At 36.2% G+C, this 19,930-nt stretch overlaps 2 protein-coding genes across 6 annotated transcripts; both read right to left on the bottom strand.

Annotated features, from left to right (window-relative positions):
* Positions 1–97: 97 nt before the first annotated feature.
* Positions 98–2,501, bottom strand: LOC18054036 (PRA1 family protein H). The gene is made up of 4 exons (XM_006451735.2): positions 2,047–2,501; positions 1,363–1,499; positions 536–607; positions 98–452 (listed from the first exon to the last, which is right to left on the bottom strand). Exons 1-4 carry the CDS (start codon positions 2,460–2,462, stop codon positions 388–390), a joined length of 690 nt encoding a protein of 229 aa, XP_006451798.1. The 5' UTR covers positions 2,463–2,501; the 3' UTR covers positions 98–387.
* A 2,467-nt stretch (positions 2,502–4,968) lies between these two features.
* Positions 4,969–12,640, bottom strand: LOC18054035 (PRA1 family protein H). 5 transcript variants are annotated; one of them, XM_006451731.2, is made up of 7 exons: positions 12,179–12,605; positions 11,522–11,658; positions 10,699–10,859; positions 10,317–10,615; positions 8,567–8,754; positions 5,976–8,487; positions 4,969–5,656 (listed from the first exon to the last, which is right to left on the bottom strand). In XM_006451731.2, the coding sequence occupies exon 6, from the start codon at positions 8,449–8,451 to the stop codon at positions 5,977–5,979; it is 2,475 nt and encodes an 824-aa protein (XP_006451794.2). In that variant the 5' UTR covers positions 8,452–8,487; positions 8,567–8,754; positions 10,317–10,615; positions 10,699–10,859; positions 11,522–11,658; positions 12,179–12,605; the 3' UTR covers positions 4,969–5,656; position 5,976. The 5 variants fall into 5 exon arrangements, 3 of the variants coding, with proteins under 3 accessions (XP_006451794.2, XP_006451796.1, XP_024033442.1); XR_002903938.1 differs by lacking the exons at positions 4,969–5,656; positions 5,976–8,487 and having other exon boundaries at positions 8,494–8,754; positions 10,699–10,770; positions 12,179–12,640; XR_002903939.1 differs by lacking the exons at positions 4,969–5,656; positions 5,976–8,487; positions 8,567–8,754 and adding an exon at positions 9,306–9,805 and having other exon boundaries at positions 10,699–10,770; positions 12,179–12,640.
* Positions 12,641–19,930: the final 7,290 nt, after the last annotated feature.

Below are 19,930 nucleotides of genomic sequence, written 5' to 3'. Positions count from 1 at the left end.
TTTGTCAATGATTTGTGCGTTCCCATAATGCATTACTTACAGTTCCCTTCGTTTGTCCTTTGGCATTTGAGACTTAAGATATGAAGTAGACCTGAATAACTCTTCGAGATTTATGCGGTAACAGGCAACAACTGAACTGAAAATTTGAACAGCTGAATTAAAACTAAAAGATCTCATCGTGTCCCTATAATATACTATTCATAAACATATTGTAAGTGATTGTTGCTTGATTCGCAAAGATATACAAAATTTTTCTAGCACAATGATTACTCAATAATGTTGCAATTTGTCATTCACATGCCAGCTCACGCTTCAAAAAGTTGAACCCTCCACTGCTATCAATCTCAAAACAGAAAGTTGCAATTACTTTATTAACATAATCGATTTTCATCTGATCCGAGAAGGTTGCTTTGAAGGAGAGAGCTTACGAAATGCAGCATGCAAAATCATAACTACAAAGCAGTAGACTAATTGTTAGCTCACTCTAAGCAACGGCAACATTCATAAAAGATGAAGAAGAGTTTCTAATATTTACCAATATAACTGATAGCAAGTGCACAGAATAGAGCCATCTGAACATTCAGAAGCATAAGAACAACCAATGTAGCTGCAAAGATAAGATGTGATTACTACTGTGAAGTCAAGGAAAGAATTCCATTATTTATCAACAGCTAGACAGTAGTATAATGGAAAGACTTGTTAAGGAAAGTTTAAAGCAAAACTCATCCAGAGAAGGCAAGAACAAAAGTATAGAAGCAAAAGTGCACACATTCATATTTAGGGGTAACAAGAAATGTATCATAAATCACTTGCTCTAGCACAGTACTATATCATGCTAATTTTCTTGCTCGTTCTATGGTTAGGACCCTTTGACAGAAAGAAAGCAAATCACAATGCTTATTCTAGCTAGAAACTCCTGAAGTCCATGCTTGAACCCTGTGTCAATTGGTCGTAGACTCCATATTCTCCCAAAAGTATGACTTTTTTTTCTTCCAGAGTGATTAATGGAACTTAAAACTGTTTTGCCACAATCTTAGTTATAAGAACCCTTGCTCTTTATATTACTTCTTAAGGTCATCAGACCCAAACCAGAACATGTTTAATTCCAAGGAGAAATCTTAAATATCTTAATCAATACGGAACTGTGTAGTTCAGAGAGCATTCCCTTGGCCAACCAGATGTAACGATTTGCAATGTCCTAGTGGGTCTATGAGCGGAACTAACAGTGCTCTTCCAATATGGAAAAACAATCGTCAAAAACAATTTTTTTACCCCGTCAACCACATACAGTATAAGACTGTGGCAGGTTATCTCAATATCGGCTGCCATTTTGATTCAAAGAAGAAATATTTGAGAGCTCACCACATTGTGCAATGCGAACCAGAACCTGCCTAATCACAGGATACCGATCCCAGTTCCATTTGTCACTACAGAACTTGAAAAAATCCCAAAGTGCCAAACTTGATATCAACCCAACAAGAGCAAGCGGCATCTGGTATCTATAAGACGCAGACAGAGACAATGTCACTAGATAGATAATACACAGAAAAAAAAAACTTGTAATACAACTAACACACACTATACTATGATTAAAAAAAATTCTCCATCAGTTAAAAACTAAACAATGAAAAGGTGAGACTCTATGAACTAATGCCCTGAACCAGCACAAATACCAATTCTCCTGGAGTATTTTGAGTATTCATATAGTTGTTTCAAAGCACAGGAAAAAAAAAAACAACGCAAAATTGCAAATTCATAGTGTTGTTATTTATCAATTGGAACCCAGAAAAAAATAATCAATTGGAACCCAGAAAAAAATAATCTGTAACTTAATTATTCATTTAAGCAGATTGAAACCCTTACAAACACAGGTAAGCAAATCAAAATTATCATTAAAAATCCAATCAAGGCCACAGAAATCTAATCACATCCAAAAGCATCCCAAAATCTCGTTCAATATTCATACACCCACATAAAAAAACCATTCAAAAATTTAATTTTTTTAAACTCAAAATAATAACTCAGAAAAGGAAACAAAATTCTTACAGAGAGCAAGCAAAGAAGAGGATGAACAAAGAAGCATAATTCCTGGCATAACGTTTAACATTCTCATGAACTCTCAACTTAAGGGTGTGTGGGGAAGAGGGAAACGAGTAAGACCCAAGAGCCCCAATAAACTCACGGGTCCAAGATGGGGTCTTGGCTGAGAAATCATCAGTGGTGAGTTTAGCAAAAGGGTTGACGGTGAGAAGAGAGATAAAGGTGTATAAATAATGTAGAAGGCTGTGAGTTATGGTCGTGGCTGCGGCTGTTTCTTTGGCGGAGGCTGTTGTGACGGCGGCGGCCGACGTGGTGGTGGCGGTGTCGAGGATTTCGAGGTAGCCTGAGTCACGAAGCCATGACTCGAATGCTGGGTCGGGTACGTTTAGAGATAACGGGTTGGATGCGAATACCTTCCCCATTACAAAAAAGCTATCCGATTTCGGTTGAATGAGAGTAAATAAATGTCATTAATTTAAAATGCTTAAGGATTTTTAGTATTTTAAAGACCGTACAAAATATAACTTAATTTTTTTAAATTTAATAGATGAGTGTGTAGAATAATAGAATATTTAAAGTAATTATTAGGTGATGTTTGGTTGGAAACAGAGAATGAGAATAGGAAAATAATTTAAATTCTACTTTTATTTTTATTGTTTGATTGTACAAAATATATAAGAATTTAATTTTTATTAAAATTTAATATCCTTTATAATGTAGAATTTAAATTCCATACCAAAGAGTGAAGAATTCAAATTTCTCTTATGGTAAAAACCCAAGCTTCTAAATTTACCCTCCAATATTTTAACTTATTTAATGCTATTAATAATTATTATTTATGATTTTATTTTATTAATTTAATTTTATAAATAATTTTATATTAATTAAATTTAATGAATGATTTAAGAAATTTAATAAAATGAATAAACTTATTTATTTTATTTAATATGAAAATATATAAATATAAATTAACTTCATCGGACCGTCGCCGGACCCTTTGACATCGCCGGAAGCCGCTGAAATTCCGTCGGAAAGTCACCGGCCACCGCTGATCGGTGTTAACTTTTGTTGACCGATGTTGACTTATATTGACCGCTACTGTTGACCGGCTTTTATTTAAATTAAATTATATTAAATAGTTAGTATATTAAATTATTTTATATTTTATATTAAATATAAATCATGAATTGTTTTAGAACTTTTTGAAATTAAAACGATTTAGTATTAATATCAAATTATATTTTATTACTAATATAGATAATTTAATATTTAAGATAGATAATAAATTTATTCAAAGAAAAAAATTATAATTTTTTTTCTTATCAAATTTTATATCAAACCAAATAATGAAATTTAATTTCACTATTCTCATCGACTCATTTCTCTTCCATTCCACTCTTTTATTCTCCTCCCATTTCTTAAAATCAAACACCACCTTAGAGCTTGTAATGCTTTGGCTGATTCATTAGCTAAATTAGCTTTAAGTTTTGAAAGACCTGCTCTGTGGCTGGAAAATTTTCCATGACAATGTTTTGCTGTTGTTTTCAATGTCAGTTTGGAAAGCTTTACTTTCCCTTAAAAAAAAAAAAAAAAAAACACCACCTTAGAGGATAAATAGGCATATCCAATACTTTAACTTATGGTTGGTTGTTTTTTTCACTGATTTTTTTTTTATTTGAATTGAATTAATTACTAGTTGTGACTCGAGCTCAAGAGAGTCGAAGAGAGAGAAAAAGAAAAATGGAGTGCTTCTCTTGTCCCTTTTAAGTGAATATATTTAGGTTGGGTACCAAAGGGCAGTTTAATCTTTTATACTGCATGGCAGCTTTTTACTCAAATATCAAATGAGCTTGCTCTTCACGTGACGCTAATTTTACCAAACTTTATTTTTTTTCCTTGATTAGCTCGTGTAGGACAGTTGAGGTGGCAACTTCTTATTTATTATTCTTATACCACATGTCAGCTTTCAACTAGTCCATAAATATCCTTCAAAATTTACCTCCAAACAAATCTAATAACCTCTTGAAAACGAAAAATTAAAAATTTATTCAATCATTCAATGTTAAGGATATTGGCCAAGTAATGGAATTCTAACAAACCAAATTAAATTTCTACACTTACTCTTTTTCTTTGGCCTACACCAAATTTCATCACTTAATTTTCCTTTAATTAAATAAAACAAATACATTATAACTGCTTACTATTTACATCTGAATAGAGCAATGAAGACTGGTTATTAAAGATCGGTTGTTAAACGGATATGGATGAAAATGGTGTTAAAAGACTGGTTATGAAAAATCTTTTAACATATATCTTGTGTTTAAGAACCTTTTAGTTCACAACCATGGCATATGGTAGCAATAAAAAAAAAGGCTCTTGCAGGATATATTCAAGCAAATTGGTTTGAGTAACCACAAACAAAAGAGCCTTACAAGTGATAAAGTTCCTCCTTTGCCCACTCAAATGCATTACGTAATGTCGCAGTACATTTTATTTATGCAAATACGTATATATATGTATATCTTGATAACTATTTTAACATGTGATCTAATATAGAACATAATTTAATAGAGTATACTCCCTGAATTTCGCTCTGAATTTTTTTATAATTGATTTGTTATAAATTTGAGCTAGGGATTGCAATTATACCTTCTTGAAGTTTATATTCAAAATATATTCATGCAAACTGAACAACGACACTTCAAACTCACATTAACCTTATTTCAAAATAACTCTGAATTATTTATTAAGAGTAAACACTTGAGGCATATTCGATTAAATTTAATTAAATTTAATAGAATTATTTTGACCAATCAATTTATTGAACCATTAGAGGGACACATCAGTAGTCACAAAAATGCCCCTCTAAATGGCAATTCTTGTAGTCATTTCGCTGCCGCTCTTCATTCCAGTCCCAAGCACACGGCCCAAACTTCAACTTTCTCCGGGAAGGCAATGAAGCGTGGCTCAGTCTCAGTAATATGTCCCTCATATTCCATTGAATGAGCCAAAGGAGGAATACTTCGATAGTTAGTAGCAACTAGCAATCATATTGGAGGAATTTTCTGTATCAGATAAAGAAAGAGCAGCAGAGAACAAAGCTGTTAATCAATCAACAAATGTAAAGCAGTATTAGTATTTCTGCCTTATTGTAGTGCCTAAGCGGGTATTAGGATTTCTCCACAAGAACGTTTACTAAGATATTCAGCCAAGTGTGAAGTTCATCAATAATCAATCTTTTCTCGAAATAAACGAAACATATTGAGTGCCAGACTTGCCCAGCCTCTGAAACAGGATTTCAGAGCAAGCAACAGAACAAAAGACAGAAAACACATTCAACTCAACCCAAACACTAGAAAGCATCACAAATATTATTTATTTTTTGTACACAATTAACGAACCGAGGCTGAAGCACAAATCAATGAACTCTCAACTGAAAAATCCGAAACGAAACTTCTTATTTATGAATAGACAGCGGAAACAAAGAAACCAAAAAAAAGTCCACCACCGTAGGATCAGGATTTATTTGTGTAGACAGCAGAAGTGACGACGGAAAGGATTCTGGTTGAAATTGAAGCTCGCACTGCAGTCATGATGTTTTCTGCTCTGATTTCACCTACACAAGTCATTTAAGAAATTGTGAAAAATAAGAAATTTAAATTACATTTTTTTTTCTTAACTACTAAAACAAATGAACACCGATGTCTGCTAGGTTCATGGTTGAATATGGAAGAGTACATAAGTCTCCACTGTTGCTAAAGAGGGCTTGATGATTGGGGTGAGCATCGGAAACTCTAAAGGGTACTTAATGTTGAGACAAATTAGAAGAAAACACTTTGTATAACCATTTTTATATTGGAGAGAAGGGAAAAAAAGTACATGAAATTGGATAAATAATTAAAAGTTGAAGAAATTGGTTAAAACGAGAAACATACATCAAATTCCGTAAGGATATAGTTGAATGCCGCACTGTTCCTTATCCTCAAATTCCCGTAGCTTTTGTCTCAGCTCTGGCTGAGGCCACCAGCAATCGAACTTGTTTAAGCTCTTTATGTACCAGAGCTGTTCAGGCATCTTTTTCAAGTAAGCACAAGGGTTGATAATCAAGCATTCTAGTTTTGGCATGGCTGCATTCCCCATAGTCCACTCCTCTAGCCATAGCATTGATTTCAGGTGCAACACCTTGAGGTTCGGAAAACCATAAGAGCCGCAAGTCAGCTTTCTACCTGAATACGAGTTTTGCTTCAGTTTGAGCACTTGAAGAAGCGGCAGCTTTTCTAGTGTCGGCATGGGATCATCCATTAGGTCAGTATTAGAAAAACTCAAGTGGGTTAGACTATGAGGAAATAGGTATTCAGCAAGGACGATTTTGGAGAGCCGTGGCATCTTGCTTTCATTCGCCAGCTTCAATGACTCGAGACAGCTCAATCTGCAGAGACTTTTGGACAACAAAGATTGATTATAACTTAAATCTCCCCGTATTCGGAGATTTCGAAGATTAGGTAGTCTGCCCAATATATCTTCAGTACAGCAGCAAGGATGCAAGGCTGAAATGAAATTGAGATTTTCCAGAGAGCCACAGAATTTTCCTGGATGCGCAGGAAGTGTGATTGAGCCAAAATTTAGATGCCTGAGTTTGTTCATCTTCCAAAATTCATCTGCTGTATGATCTATATAGCTAAAGGGCATGTCTAGGGTGTAGAGGTTCAGAAGATTGCTTAACAATGATGAAGGCAGGCTGTTGAGGGAAGGGATATTCAACTTCAAATATCTCAAAAGAAATAAATTTTCAATTCCGGATGGATACTGGATGAGAACAAGAGATCCCAAGTCCAATACTCTGAGAAGTTTGAACATTCCACAAAATTTCTCCCAATCTATAGGGTCAAGGTGGCGGGTTTCTGGAGAGCAGCACAACAAAGAATGCAGTTGCGAGTCATAATCATCTAAGCAAGCAAAATCACCCTCTCTTTCAACAGCGTTTAACCGTTTGGCTTTTTTTGGTGATTTACCTTTTGGATCCATGAAAGGGGAACAGATGAATTCCACCATATAAGGAACTGTGTGCAGCACGGGACGCCAACGACCAGGAATAGAGCATGTGTTGATAGTGCCTCCGGCTTTTCTCTTCTTTGCTTCAACAAAGCCTTCCTTGATAAGTTGTTCCAAGTAACTCTCAGCAGTTGCCTCACTATTGTCTGGAATGAAACCTTCAGCTATCCACAACTGATATAACTGCCTGGTGGATATCTCTTGGTGTGCGGGAAACACAGATAAGTAGATAAAACAAGGTTTCAAGCAAAAAGGTAACATTAAACATTTGATGTACCGAAGCCCAAGGGGTGTCTCCACTGCTTCCCGTATATTTTCTTCTAATGAGATGCTTCCATGATATAAGATGAGGAAAGGCCGTCCTTTATATGTAGCTCTCAATGGTCCTCCAGTGGGCACTAAATCAAGCCGCATGTTCTCTCCGTCTTCGAACTGAAATGAGATGATGATCCTAATGTCAGTGAGTGTTATTAATACTCTACTTCCATTCTGATTATCCGGAAGTATTTCTTGAATAACATCCCACATATCAATGCTCCATACATCATCAATCACAATCAAATACCGCTTGGTCATCAGATATTCATGAAGAATAATTTTTTTCATTTCATAATTTTTATCCATTATTTCACTCAACCTAGATGAAGGCATCAGAAACTTAATAACGATATCTAATATTTGGTCAGCATCATATTCATTGCTGTAAGGTTCTGTAATCCAAGCGTGACAATCAAAATAATGCTTCACATAACTGCTGTTGTAAGCCTCTCCGGCGAAAGCCGTCTTGTCCAACCCAATGCTATCAAGTATGGCCACCACTGAAAGCTGAGGTGGTCCCTCAATCAATAGATCTAACAACTCCTCCATTCTATCATCTAGACCCACCGTGTCCCTACTTTTAGAAGATGAAGATATACCGGCTTCAGCTTTAGAAGTTTTGATGCGATCAATGATTTTGGAATCCATGTGCTTAAGTTGTTGCATCCGTTGCTTAATATCAGTGATTCTGCTTTGGAGTCCTTGCAGAGCATCAAAAATGTCCTTGCTGCAGCTGCTTTGAGTCTTCTGTTGAGTGATGCTGTTGATGAATGTGTCAATCACCTTCTCAGATTCATACGTAAACCAATTGATTTCGTCCATAACGGTCGCCAGATCTGGGTCATGACTTTCCTCCTCCGCCATTTTTTCGAACAGAAGGAGGGAGATATCATCTTCAAATTCGCTCAGCCAAGAAGTAACGATTTCAACCTCCGCATGAAGGTTCTGAATAGGTTGTTTTGCAGCATCAGGCAACGTGACTTCTTCACCAGCTAACACCCTTCTCAGCCTCTCTGAAAATAGTCTGAAGTTGATGTCCATATCTCCTCCTCTCTCGGTACCACCCTGTAATCAGTCCTGTAGCATGCAAAGAAATAATTAAAAGAAAAACATGCTTTAAAGCTCTCAATTCAAACATTAGTGCTGGCTCCCATACCTCCCTTCTCTTAGCTAGCTCTCCGGTCAAGAAGTTGAATCAAGATCGTTGACTCTCAGATTATAACAGATCAAGGAAGAATCTTACAATAATCTCGTCTCCCATATGATCAAGACCAATTTGTTTTATACATCCACTTTTAAGAAAGGAAGGGTAAAAACAATTCCACTGGGACTATAAAAGCTTGTCTGAAAAGAAAAGAACGGAGCAAGCACAAGAGCGTTATCAATTATTTAATAATTAATAACTAAGCCGTGGAAAAATGCAAAATCATGTCAGGTGTTACTTGTTAAATTTATTGCGAGACTTCCATGTCTCTATATCACAAATAAAATTTGTATCCCAGGGTTATAAATGTAAAATTACTCAAATAAATATGCATTCTTAATCATGTATGATGCTGTCTTATTTCTGAGAAAGTACTAAATCGTTTGTAAAATTTTATAGTTAATATATGTTCAATTTTCTTTTTAGCATTCTTTTTTAAGAAATGAAAAATGATAAAGAATTCTAACAACGGGTGACAAAAATAATAATAAATTGTGCAATGTTACAATGTTAATTGAAAAATAGTTATAATTTTTTATTTAACATTATAAATAAAATCTATAGTTGTTTTCTCACTACTGTATCATTTTTTAATTCAAATATCAGTATTATATGAGCTCTCACCTTTTAGAAAGTATTATATCATAAGACACTATTTATAATTATTTTCATTTGAGCCCTTAGTGTTAAAAATATAACAATCCATCAATGAAATCAATGATAATGGAATTCTAAGTAGGAATGGCAGAAAAATCAAGTCTAGCTAGAGCATGTTTTCTAAGTATTCTGGCTGGTCTTGGGCTCCGGCTAAAAAGTTCGAACTCAGCTCGAAAGCCAACATTGTATAGTAGGAATCTAGGACCAATCACATGGAGATGATTTGTAAATTTTTGTACACAATTTTAGTATGCATATCAGAAGAGAGGCAGCAATCTTAGTTGATACTTTTATTTGACATATGATGTAAGAAACGGAACAAAGATTGTAACGCCACAAATTTTGCAATTCAGCATCCAAAATATCACTAGAACTTGCAAGACAAGCTTTAATCTCTTCAACAAAGGTCGAATTGCGGGCAGGAACACAAACGCAGAGATGGGTATCAAGATCGCATTCGAAACGACTGACAGGGATTGTCACAGTCGGCATTGCTTTTACAAGTGACTGCTTTTGATTCCGGTTGAGCATCAACTGCCGGCATGGAAATATTAAACAACACACTTGCATATATAAATGCCAAACAATTAATTAGCCTAATGCTAATAACACGCCTGCATATATAAATGCCAGCCAATTAGTTGTCATATTATAGTTAATTATGCATGCATTAAAAAGATGAGGAAAATAAGATTAAGGAACAAACATGAGGCCACCAAGAGAGTGATGAAAAATGTGGATTTAAGTTTAAGTTCCATAATGTTTATGTAAGCAAAAGTGCAAAACTGAGAGTCTGTGGATAATGATATTATTAAATTTAATATGGGTTTAGTTTGCATAGATTCATGAATTTCTCTAGACATTATATGCGCCGGGGGAGAATTTAATCCACTTGACAACTAAAAAATTCAGAAATCAAACCTCGATTTGACAAATTAGAAATTTAAAAATTAAATTTTTTTCCATATGCATGCTCTCGTTTTTCTCTCTATCACAGCGGTATAATTGGAATTATTGTTATGACAATTTGATTCTCTTTTCTTACATGTTGCAGGAGTCATGTCCTCCCGTTGAGGTGACAAAATGACTATGGATTGTGCCTGAGTGGAGTACACCACCAGTATGATTATCTCACTCCCTTTCGAGGTTTTGTTGCAGTAATTTCTCATCTTTTATAGGGTACCCTGCTCTTCATTGCTTCTGTAGAAGTCTTATGAACTAATTGCTTCCGAATCTTTAAATTTCTTCAATGAGGAACCTTTGTTTGGAAAATTGATTTTCATCTGATCCGAGAAGGGTGCTTTGAAGCAGAGAGCTTACGAAATGCAGCATGCAAAATCATGACTACAATGCAGTAGACTAATTGTTAGCTCACTCTAAGCAAAGGCAACGTTCATAAAAGATGAAGAAGAGTTTCTAATATTTACCAACATAACCGATAGCAAGTGCACAGAATAGAGTCATCTGAACATTCAGTAGCATAAGAACAACCAATGTAGCTGCAAAGATGAGATGTAATTACTACTGTGAAGTCGACGAAAGAATTCCACTATTTATCAACAACTAGACTGTAGTATAATGGAAAGACCTGCCAAGGAAAGTTTAAAGCAAAACTCATCCAGAGAAGGCAAGAACATTAGTATAGAAGCAGAAGTGCACACATTCATATTTAGGGGTAACGAGAAATGTATCATAAATCACTTGCTCTAGCACAGTACTATTTCATGCTAATTTTCTTGCTCGTTCTATGGTTAGGACCCTTTGAGCGGAAAGAAATCAAATCACAATGCTTATTCTAGCTAGAAACTCCTGAAGTCCATGCTTGAACCCTGTGTCAATTGGTCATAGACTCCATATTCTCCCAAAAGTATGACATTTTTTTCTTCCACTGATTAATGGAACTTAAAACTGTTTTGCCACAATCTTAGTCATACAAACCCTTTCTCTTTACATTTCTTAAGGTCATCAGACCCAAACCAGAACATGTTTACTTCCTAGGAGAAATCTTAAATATCTTAATCAATACGGAACTGTGTAGTTCAGACAGCATTCCCTTGGCCAACTAGGCGTAACGATTTGCAATGTCCTAGTAAGTCTATGAGTGGAACTAACAGTGCCCTTCCAATACGGAAAAACAATCGTCAAAAACCATTTTTTTACCCCATCAACCACATACAGTATAAGAGTGTAGCAGGTTATCTCAATATCGGCTGCCATTTTGATTCAAAGATGAAATATTTGAGAACTCACCACATTGTGCAATGCGAACCAGAACCTGCCTAATCACAGGATGCCGATCCCAGTTCCATTTGTCACTACAGAACTTGAAAAAATCCCAAAGTGCCAAACTTGATATCAACCCAACAAGTGCAAGTGGCATCTGGTATCTATAAGATGGAGACAGAGACAATGTCACTAGACAGATGATACACAGAAAAAAAAACTTGTAATACAACTAACACACACAATACTATGATTAAAAAAATATCTCCATCAGTTAAAAACTAAACAATGGAAAGGCGAGACTCTATGAACTAATGCCCTGAACCAGCACAAATACCAATTCTCCCGGAGTATTTTAAGTATTCATATAGTTGTTTCAAAGCACAGGAAAAAAAAAAACAACGCAAAATTGCAAACTCATAGTGTTGTTATTTATCAATTGGAACCCAGAAAAAAAAATCTGTAACTTAATTATTCATTTAAGCAGATTGAAACCCTTACAAACACAGGTTAGCAAATCAAAATTATCGTTAAAAATCCAATCAAGGCCACATAAATCTAATCACATCCAAAAGCATCCCAAAATCTCGTTCAATATTCATACACCCACATACAAAAACCATTCAAAAATTTAATTTTTTTTAACTCAAAATAATAACTCAGGAAAGGAAACAAAATTCTTACAGAGAGCAAGCAAAGAAGAGGATGAACAAAGAAGCATAATTCCTGGCATAACGTTTAACATTCTCATGAACTCTCAACTTAAGGGTGTGTGGGGAAGATGGAAACGAGTAAGACCCAAGAGCCCCAATAAACTCACGGGTCCAAGACGGGGTGTTGGCTGAGAAATCATCAGTGGTGAGTTTAGCAAAAGGGTTGGCGGTAAGAAGAGAGATAAAGGTGTATAAATAATGTAAAAGGCTGTGAGTTATGGTCGTGGCTGTGGCTGTTTCTTTGGTGGAGGCTGTTGTGACGGCGGTGGCCGATGTCGTGGTGGCGGTGTCAAGGCTTTCGAGGTAGCCTGAGTCGCGTAGCCATGACTCGAATGCTGGGTCGGTTACGTTTAGAGATAACGGGTTGGATGCGAATACCTTCCCCATTGCAAAAAGTTATCCAATTTCGGTTGAACGAGGGTCACTAAATTATCAAAATATTAATAACTAATTTGTAACAAAATTCATATGATATGATATGATGATATAGGCCTTGGTTAGTGGTTTTCTAAACAATTTATTATTATTATTATTCTCTTAATCACTCCAAGTTTAAATTTCGAAGAGGTAGGGGATAGAAATAAATTATATTAGGATTTGTCGATTTTTCAATAAAAACTTCAGTATTATATGCTTAATTGTTTTAAAGAATTTTCTTTGAGTATTGTTTTGAGTAAATAAATGTGATTAATTTAACATGCTTAAGGATTTTTAGTATTTTAAAGACCATACAAAGTATAACTTAATTTTTTAAATTTAATAGATGAGTGTGTAGAACAATAAAGTATTTAAAGTAATTATTAGAGGATAAATAGGCATATCCAATACTTTTATTTTTTTGAAAAGAAAGTAAATCTTTCATAAATCACAACACCTCAAATACAACTTGAATCTCGACTGGAATAGTTCCTAGCCACATAGAAGAAGAATTTCTTCCCAAAGCTAACTTAGCTAGAGAGTGGGCATAAGCATTACATTGACTTGTTATGTGATGAACAACTTTTTGAAAAACTTTCAACTGATTTCGGATCTCCAGAATTGTCCAAAAAATTTCTGTTTTGCTGCTCTTGGTGTTGTTTACAAGTTGAACCACCTCTAAGCAATCTGACTTAATGATCAAGGAAGTTAAATCTGCTTCTTTTGCCAACTGAAGCCCCCATTGCACAGTCTCTGCCTCAGCTAAACTGACTGGTCCCTTAAGATGAATTTGATTAATACCGGCTGCAATTATCTTTCCATTAGAATCTCTAATCACTGCTCCCACGCCTGCAATCTGATTCTTAGTATTGATGGCAACATCTACATTAATTTTGAAAATATTTTCAGGGGGAGGGAACCACTTCTGTTGTTTCTCTCCTCTGGGGTGAGCAATATGAGAAGGCTTTGTCTTTCTTACTCTTTGAAAAGCTGAGCCTTTACAACATGAGCAGGGAGGGGACTCCACTTTTGATGCATCATAGATAGTTTCTTCTCTGCAAAAACTTTGCCCAAATTTCTTAAGTCTCTTAAAGGCATCTATCAGATCTGCCTTTGCAACACTTTCCACAAAGTAGAAACTTTTCTTCTCAAAATTATGCATCATAAAATACAAAACCAAGCAAAATCAAATGAACAACCCCAAATTTGTAAATCTGGGTAGACAAACAATAATAAACCACCACAAATCTCTAGATATGAGTGGAAGAATACACCACCACAGATTTGAAAATATGAGTGGAAGAACAAAACCACCACATATATGAGGATCTGAGTGGAGAAAATAAGTAAAGAAAATAAAAAAAGAAGGTTTCGCTGGAAAACCAACTCATAGAGCTGATTTTTCGGCGAAAGAAGAAGGTGAAATGTTACTGGATGTTCAGAGCCTTTTTTTTCTGGAAAGGCATATCCAATACTTTAACTTATGGTTGGTTGTTTTTTTCACTGAATTTTCCAATTTGAATTGAATCAATTACAAGTTGTGACTCGAGCTCAAGAGAGTTGAAGAGAAAGAAAAAGAAAAATGGAGTCCTTCTCTTGTCCCTTTTAAGTGAATATATTTAGGTTGGGTACCGCAGGGTAGTTTAATCTTTTCTACTGCATGGCACCTCTTTACTCAAATATCAAATGAGCTTGCTCTTCACGTGACGCCAAATTTACCAAACTTTATTTTTTTCCTTGATTGGCTCGTGTAGGACAGTCGAGGTGTCATTTGTTTTTTCACCGTTCAACTTCTTATTTATTATTCTTATACCACATGTCAGCTTTCAACTAGTCCATAAATATCCTTCAAATTTTACCTCCAAACAAATCTAATAACCTCTTGAAAACAAAAAATTAAAAATTTACTCAATCATTCAATGTTAAGGAAATTGGCCAAGTAATGGAATGCTAACAAACCAAATTAAATTTCTACATTTAATTTTTTTTCTCATGCATGCTCTACTAAAAATATTTGATGTGGTGCTAATGCTCACTGCAAAGTATATATTAGATGCTCGTGCATATACCGTAGGCTATAGCTATACAAAAACTTATACTTGCGTTCTCGAATGCACACACTTGCACGCAAAATTCTATTATTGAGAGTCGCTGCTTTCTATAACACGGCCTTTTTCTAGCCTTTCATTAGACGTGGTTTCAATTTATTTAACCATTAGAGGGACACATCAGTAGTCACAAAAATGCCCCTCTAAATGGCAATTCTTTTAATCATTTTGCTGCCGCTCTTCCTTCCAGTCCCAAGTACATAGCCCAAACTTCAATTTTCTCTGGGAAGGTAATGAAGCGTGGCTTAGTCTCAGTAATATGTCTTCCATATTCCATGGAATGAGCCAAAAGAGGAGTACTTCTATAGTTAGTAGCAACTAGCAATCATATTGATTCTTAAAGGAATTTTCTACATCAGATAAAGAAAGAGCAGCAGAGAACAAAGCTGTTAATCAATCAACACATGTAAAGCAGTATTAGTATTTCTGCCTTATTGTAGTGCCTAAGCGGGTATTAGGATTTCTCCACAAGAACGTTTACTAAGACATTCAGCCAAGTGTGAAGTTCATCAATAATTAATCTTTTCTGGAAATAAACGGAACATATTGAGTGCCAAACTTGCCCAGCCTTTGAAACAGGATTTCAGAGCAAGCAACAGTGTTGAAGTCAACAAATTGTTGAAAAATATTAATAGTTGAAAAATAATAATAATTAAAAATTATATTTTTAATTATTTTATTCTTAGCATAGTAATTCATTTCTCCTATAAATAGTTAAGGATTTCATTCATTTGAAATCGTCCCAAAATTGTTAAGCTTATAAGTTTCTAAGCTTTTGTGGAAAGTGAGAGAAGTGTGTCTGGGGAATTTATCTTTCCTGCAGAGTGTGAGAGTACTGGGTATATTTGGGTTTCTGGGAAGTGAGATTCGTTACTGAAATATTGTACTCTATTAATTGTTAAATAAACAATTATTCTTTCTTGCCTCCGTAGATGTAAGTTTAATTACTGAACCACGTAAATTCTTGTGTCCTTTATTTTTCTGTAATTATTTAGTGCGCTTGATTCCGCATTCCGCGCACAACAAGTGGTATCAGAGCCGAAGGTTCTTACTTGGGGGGATACGGTACTGTTCACGTATACGGTACTATTCCCGTATTCGGCACTGTTCACATACGGTACTGTTCACGAATACGGTGGAGACGGCCATTTATACTTGGGAGACAGTCTATTGTAAGTAGTGTGTATTTTTGCATGTCTAGGAAAGTTCTGTTAACAAAGGCGATAAGAGTCTAAGGATTCTGGTTTTTAATTGGGATCGAGTTCCTGTCCAGTTTTCTGAGAACTTTCCTGGTGCATTTATTCACGCGAAATTAACATCATAGAGACTATTTTTCAAGTGGAAATAGTTCGTTGAGAAAATAGTAGAAGGTGAAACTTCCAGAATTGGGGAGAGATCTACCGAGACTATTTCAGGAGACACTTCAGGTGGGATGCGAGATTTGTCAAATCGCTATTCAGCACCTGTTATAGGAGGCCAGAAGATCGATGTTGAAAAGTTTGATGGGAAAATCAACTTCGGCATGTGGAGGCGCGAAGTTATGGATGCCCTTATTCAAATCGATCTTGGTGTTGTTATGAAAAATAAAAGACACTTGTATAATGAAGAAATTTAGGATCGTATGAATGAAAAAGCCTTTGGTCAGATCAGATCTTGTTTGACCAAGGAGGTGAAATACTTGGTGAAAGATGAGGAGTGTGCGGTGACTTTATGGCGTACATTGGAGGAGAAGTACCTGGTGAAAAGTCCTGAAAATCGCCTTCATGCAATGAGCCAAGTATATGGTTTTCGAATGAAGCCTAGGGTGTCAATGCACGATCATGTTTCAAGATTTGAAAAGTTACTTGCTGATTTGAAGAATCTTGATGAAGATATTAAGGATGAAGTCAAGGCTATAATTCTGTTACACTCACTACCAGAGGAATATAGCCATTTTGTGACTACTTTGATATATGGGAAGAGTGTGATCGTCTTTAAAGATGTTTGCACAGCATTGACTAGCTTAGAGATTCGGAATAATGATAAAAATTCTGAATGAGTATCGTCTGAAGCTTTGGTGAGCAAAGATTGGGCGATGGAGAAACAAAAGAAGCGTGGTGGAAAGAATTCTCGATCCAAATCGAGAAGCAGAAATATAGCTCGAGATGAGTGTGCCTTTTGTCATGAAAAGGGCCATTGGAGGAAAGATTGTCCAAAGGCTCAAAAGAGAGATGGGAAGAAACCAGCAGCAGCAAACATGGCACGGAAAGATGACGGCTCTCATTATTCACTAAGTATTACTCCTGCAGCATACGTGGCTAGTTCGAGCGAGTGGATACTTGATACTGGAGCAACCTATCATTTGTGTCCTATTAAGGAATGGTTTACGGATTTTCGTAATCTGGAATCCGGTGCAGTTGTGATGGGGAATGATCAACCTTATCGCACAATGGGGATAGGAACAATTCGGCTCAAAATATTTGATGGAATGGTCAGAGAACTCAAAGAGGTTAGATTTGTTCTAACTTTAAAGAAAAATCTAATTTCTGTGGGTGCTTTGGAAGCTAAAGGCTACAAGGTTACTATTGAAGATGGTATAATGAAGTTTACACATGGGGCTATGGTGATTCTGCAAGGGGTTCGGCGTCACAATCTGTACTATTTGAAGGGAGGTACAACTGATGAAGCAAATGTTGTTGAAGCGCACAGTGACACCACCAAGCTATGACATGTACGACTGGGACATGCTGGAGAGAAGTCTTTGCAAACTCTGATGAGACATGGACTCTTAAAAGGTACCAAAACCTGTAAATTAAATTTCTGTGAGCATTGTGTAGTAGGCAAGAAAACAAGGGTCAAGTTTAGTACAAGTAATCACGATACTCGTGAGATCCTTGAATATGTTCATAGTGATGTATGGGGACCAACCAAGACTGCATCAATTGGTGGAAGCCATTATTTTGTTACATTTATTGATGATTTCTCTAGACGTGTGTGGGTGTACACCATGCGAGGAAAGGATGAGGTTCTAGAGATTTTCGTGAAATGAAAGAAATTAGTGGAGACTCAAACTGGCAGAAAGATCAAAGTAATACGATATGATAATGGGGGTGAATATACTTCTGATCCATTCTTGCAAGTATGCCAGAACGAGGGTATTAAAAGACATTTCACGGTGAGACATACTTCGCAACAGAACAGTGTGGCTGAGCGTATGAATCGTACTTTACTGGAGAAGGTACGGTGTATGTTATCTAATACTGGTTTAGATAAAAAGTTTTGGGCTGAAGCTGTGAGCTACGCAAGTCACTTGGTAAACCGATTGCCTTCTGCTGCAATTGGAGGTAAAACTCCTATGGAAATGTGGTCTGGAAAGTATGCACAAGACTATGATTCCCTTCGTGTATTCGGGTGTCCAGCTTATTATCATGTCAAAGATGGTAAACTGGATCCTCGTGTTAGAAAAGCTATCTTTATGGGATTCAAAAGTAGAGTAAAGGGCTTCAAGCTTTGGGATCTCGAAGACAAAAAGTTTGTGTGTAGCAGAGATGTCACATTTGATGAAGCTTCAATGATCAAAGCTTCAAGTTCTCAGCAGGTGGAGAACAAGACCAAAGAGGTATTGCAGCGGGTGGAGCTTGACGCAACTCCATATGTACCAGTTAGTTCTACATCAAAGAAGAGTTCAACTATAGAGGTGACACCTAGAGTTGAAGAAGAGATTGTTTTTTCTGATGTCCCACAAAATGAAGAAACAATTGATGATGTAGATAATGATGATTTTATAGCAACAAGGAGGCCAAGAAGAGAGATAAAGAAACCCAGATGGCTTACTAAAGATATGGTGGTAGCCTATGCACTTCCAGTTATTGATGATGACTTCCCCAACACTTTCGGTGAAGCATTACGCTGTAGTGAAAGTGATCAGTGGAAGTTAGCCATGGAGGAAGAGATGAAATCTCTCCATCAAAAGCAGACTTAGGAACTTGTAAAGTTACCAAAGGGGAAAAGGGCTATTGGCAATAAATGGGTCTACACCAAAAAGCAAAGATCTCCAAATCAAACAACTCCTCGATACAAGGCAAGGCTCGTGGCAAAAGGTTTTGCTCAAAAGGAAGGTATTGACTACAATGAAGTTTTCTCTCCAATTGGAAAACATACTTTCATTCGTATCCTACTTGCCTAAGTTGCAGAATATGAGTTAGAGTTGGCTCAATTGGATGTTAAGACGGCGTTCTTGCATGGAGATTTGGAGGAGGAAATCTATATGATTCAGCCTTGTGGTTTCAGAGTTACTGGAAATGAGAATCATGTGTGTAGGTTGATTAAATCTTTGTACGGACTGAAGCAATCGCCAAGGCAGTGGTACAAAAGATTTGATCAATTTATACAAAGGCAGAAATTCACCAGAAGTGAACACGATCATTGTGTTTACTTTAGAAGACTACCAGATGAAGCTTTCATCTATTTGTTACTCTATGTCGATGGTATGCTTATAGCTTCGAAGAATAGAGATGAGATCGAAAGATTAAAGAAGCAGCTGGCTTCTGAGTTCGAGATGAAAGACTTAGGTGATGCACAGAGAATACTTGGGATGGAGATTCGTAGAGACAAGAAGAATGGGAGCGTATGGTTGACTCAAAAGTTTTATTTGAAGAAAGTGCTAGAAAGATTCGGTATGGATGACAAAACTAAATCGATATGTACACCTCTAGCTCCTCATTTCAAATTAAGCTCTTATTCATGTCCTAGATCTCAAGAGGAGTGCGATTACATGGCTCATGTTCTATATGCTAGTGCTGTGGGTAGTCTTATGTATGCTATGGTATGCACAAGGCCCGATATATCTCAAGCAGTGAGCATGGTTAGTAGATACATGCATAATCCGGGTAAAAATCAATGGCTTGCGGTAAAGTGGATTCTCTGATATCTATATGGGACAGTTGATGTTGGGTTATTGTTCAAGAAGGATTGTGGTCAATAATGTGTTGGGTATTGTGATTCTGATTTCGCTAGAGACCTTGACAAGCGAAGATCAACAATGGGCTACGTATTCACATTGGGTGGAGGTCTGGTTAGCTGGAGGTCGATTCTACAATCGACAATTGCTCTATCCACTACGGAAGCAGAGTATATGGCAGCAACTGAAGCTGTAAAAGAAGCTATCTGGTTGGAAGGCTTAATAGGTGATTTGGGAGGTATCTAGGAGAACATTGCGG

This window comes from Citrus clementina, unplaced genomic scaffold, assembly GCF_000493195.1.
Source record: "Citrus clementina cultivar Clemenules unplaced genomic scaffold, Citrus_clementina_v1.0 scaffold_1, whole genome shotgun sequence".
Classification (NCBI taxonomy): Eukaryota; Viridiplantae; Streptophyta; class Magnoliopsida; order Sapindales; family Rutaceae; genus Citrus; species Citrus x clementina.
Note: the sequence above shows the minus strand (reverse complement) of the source record. Positions and strands in the feature narration are given on the sequence as shown.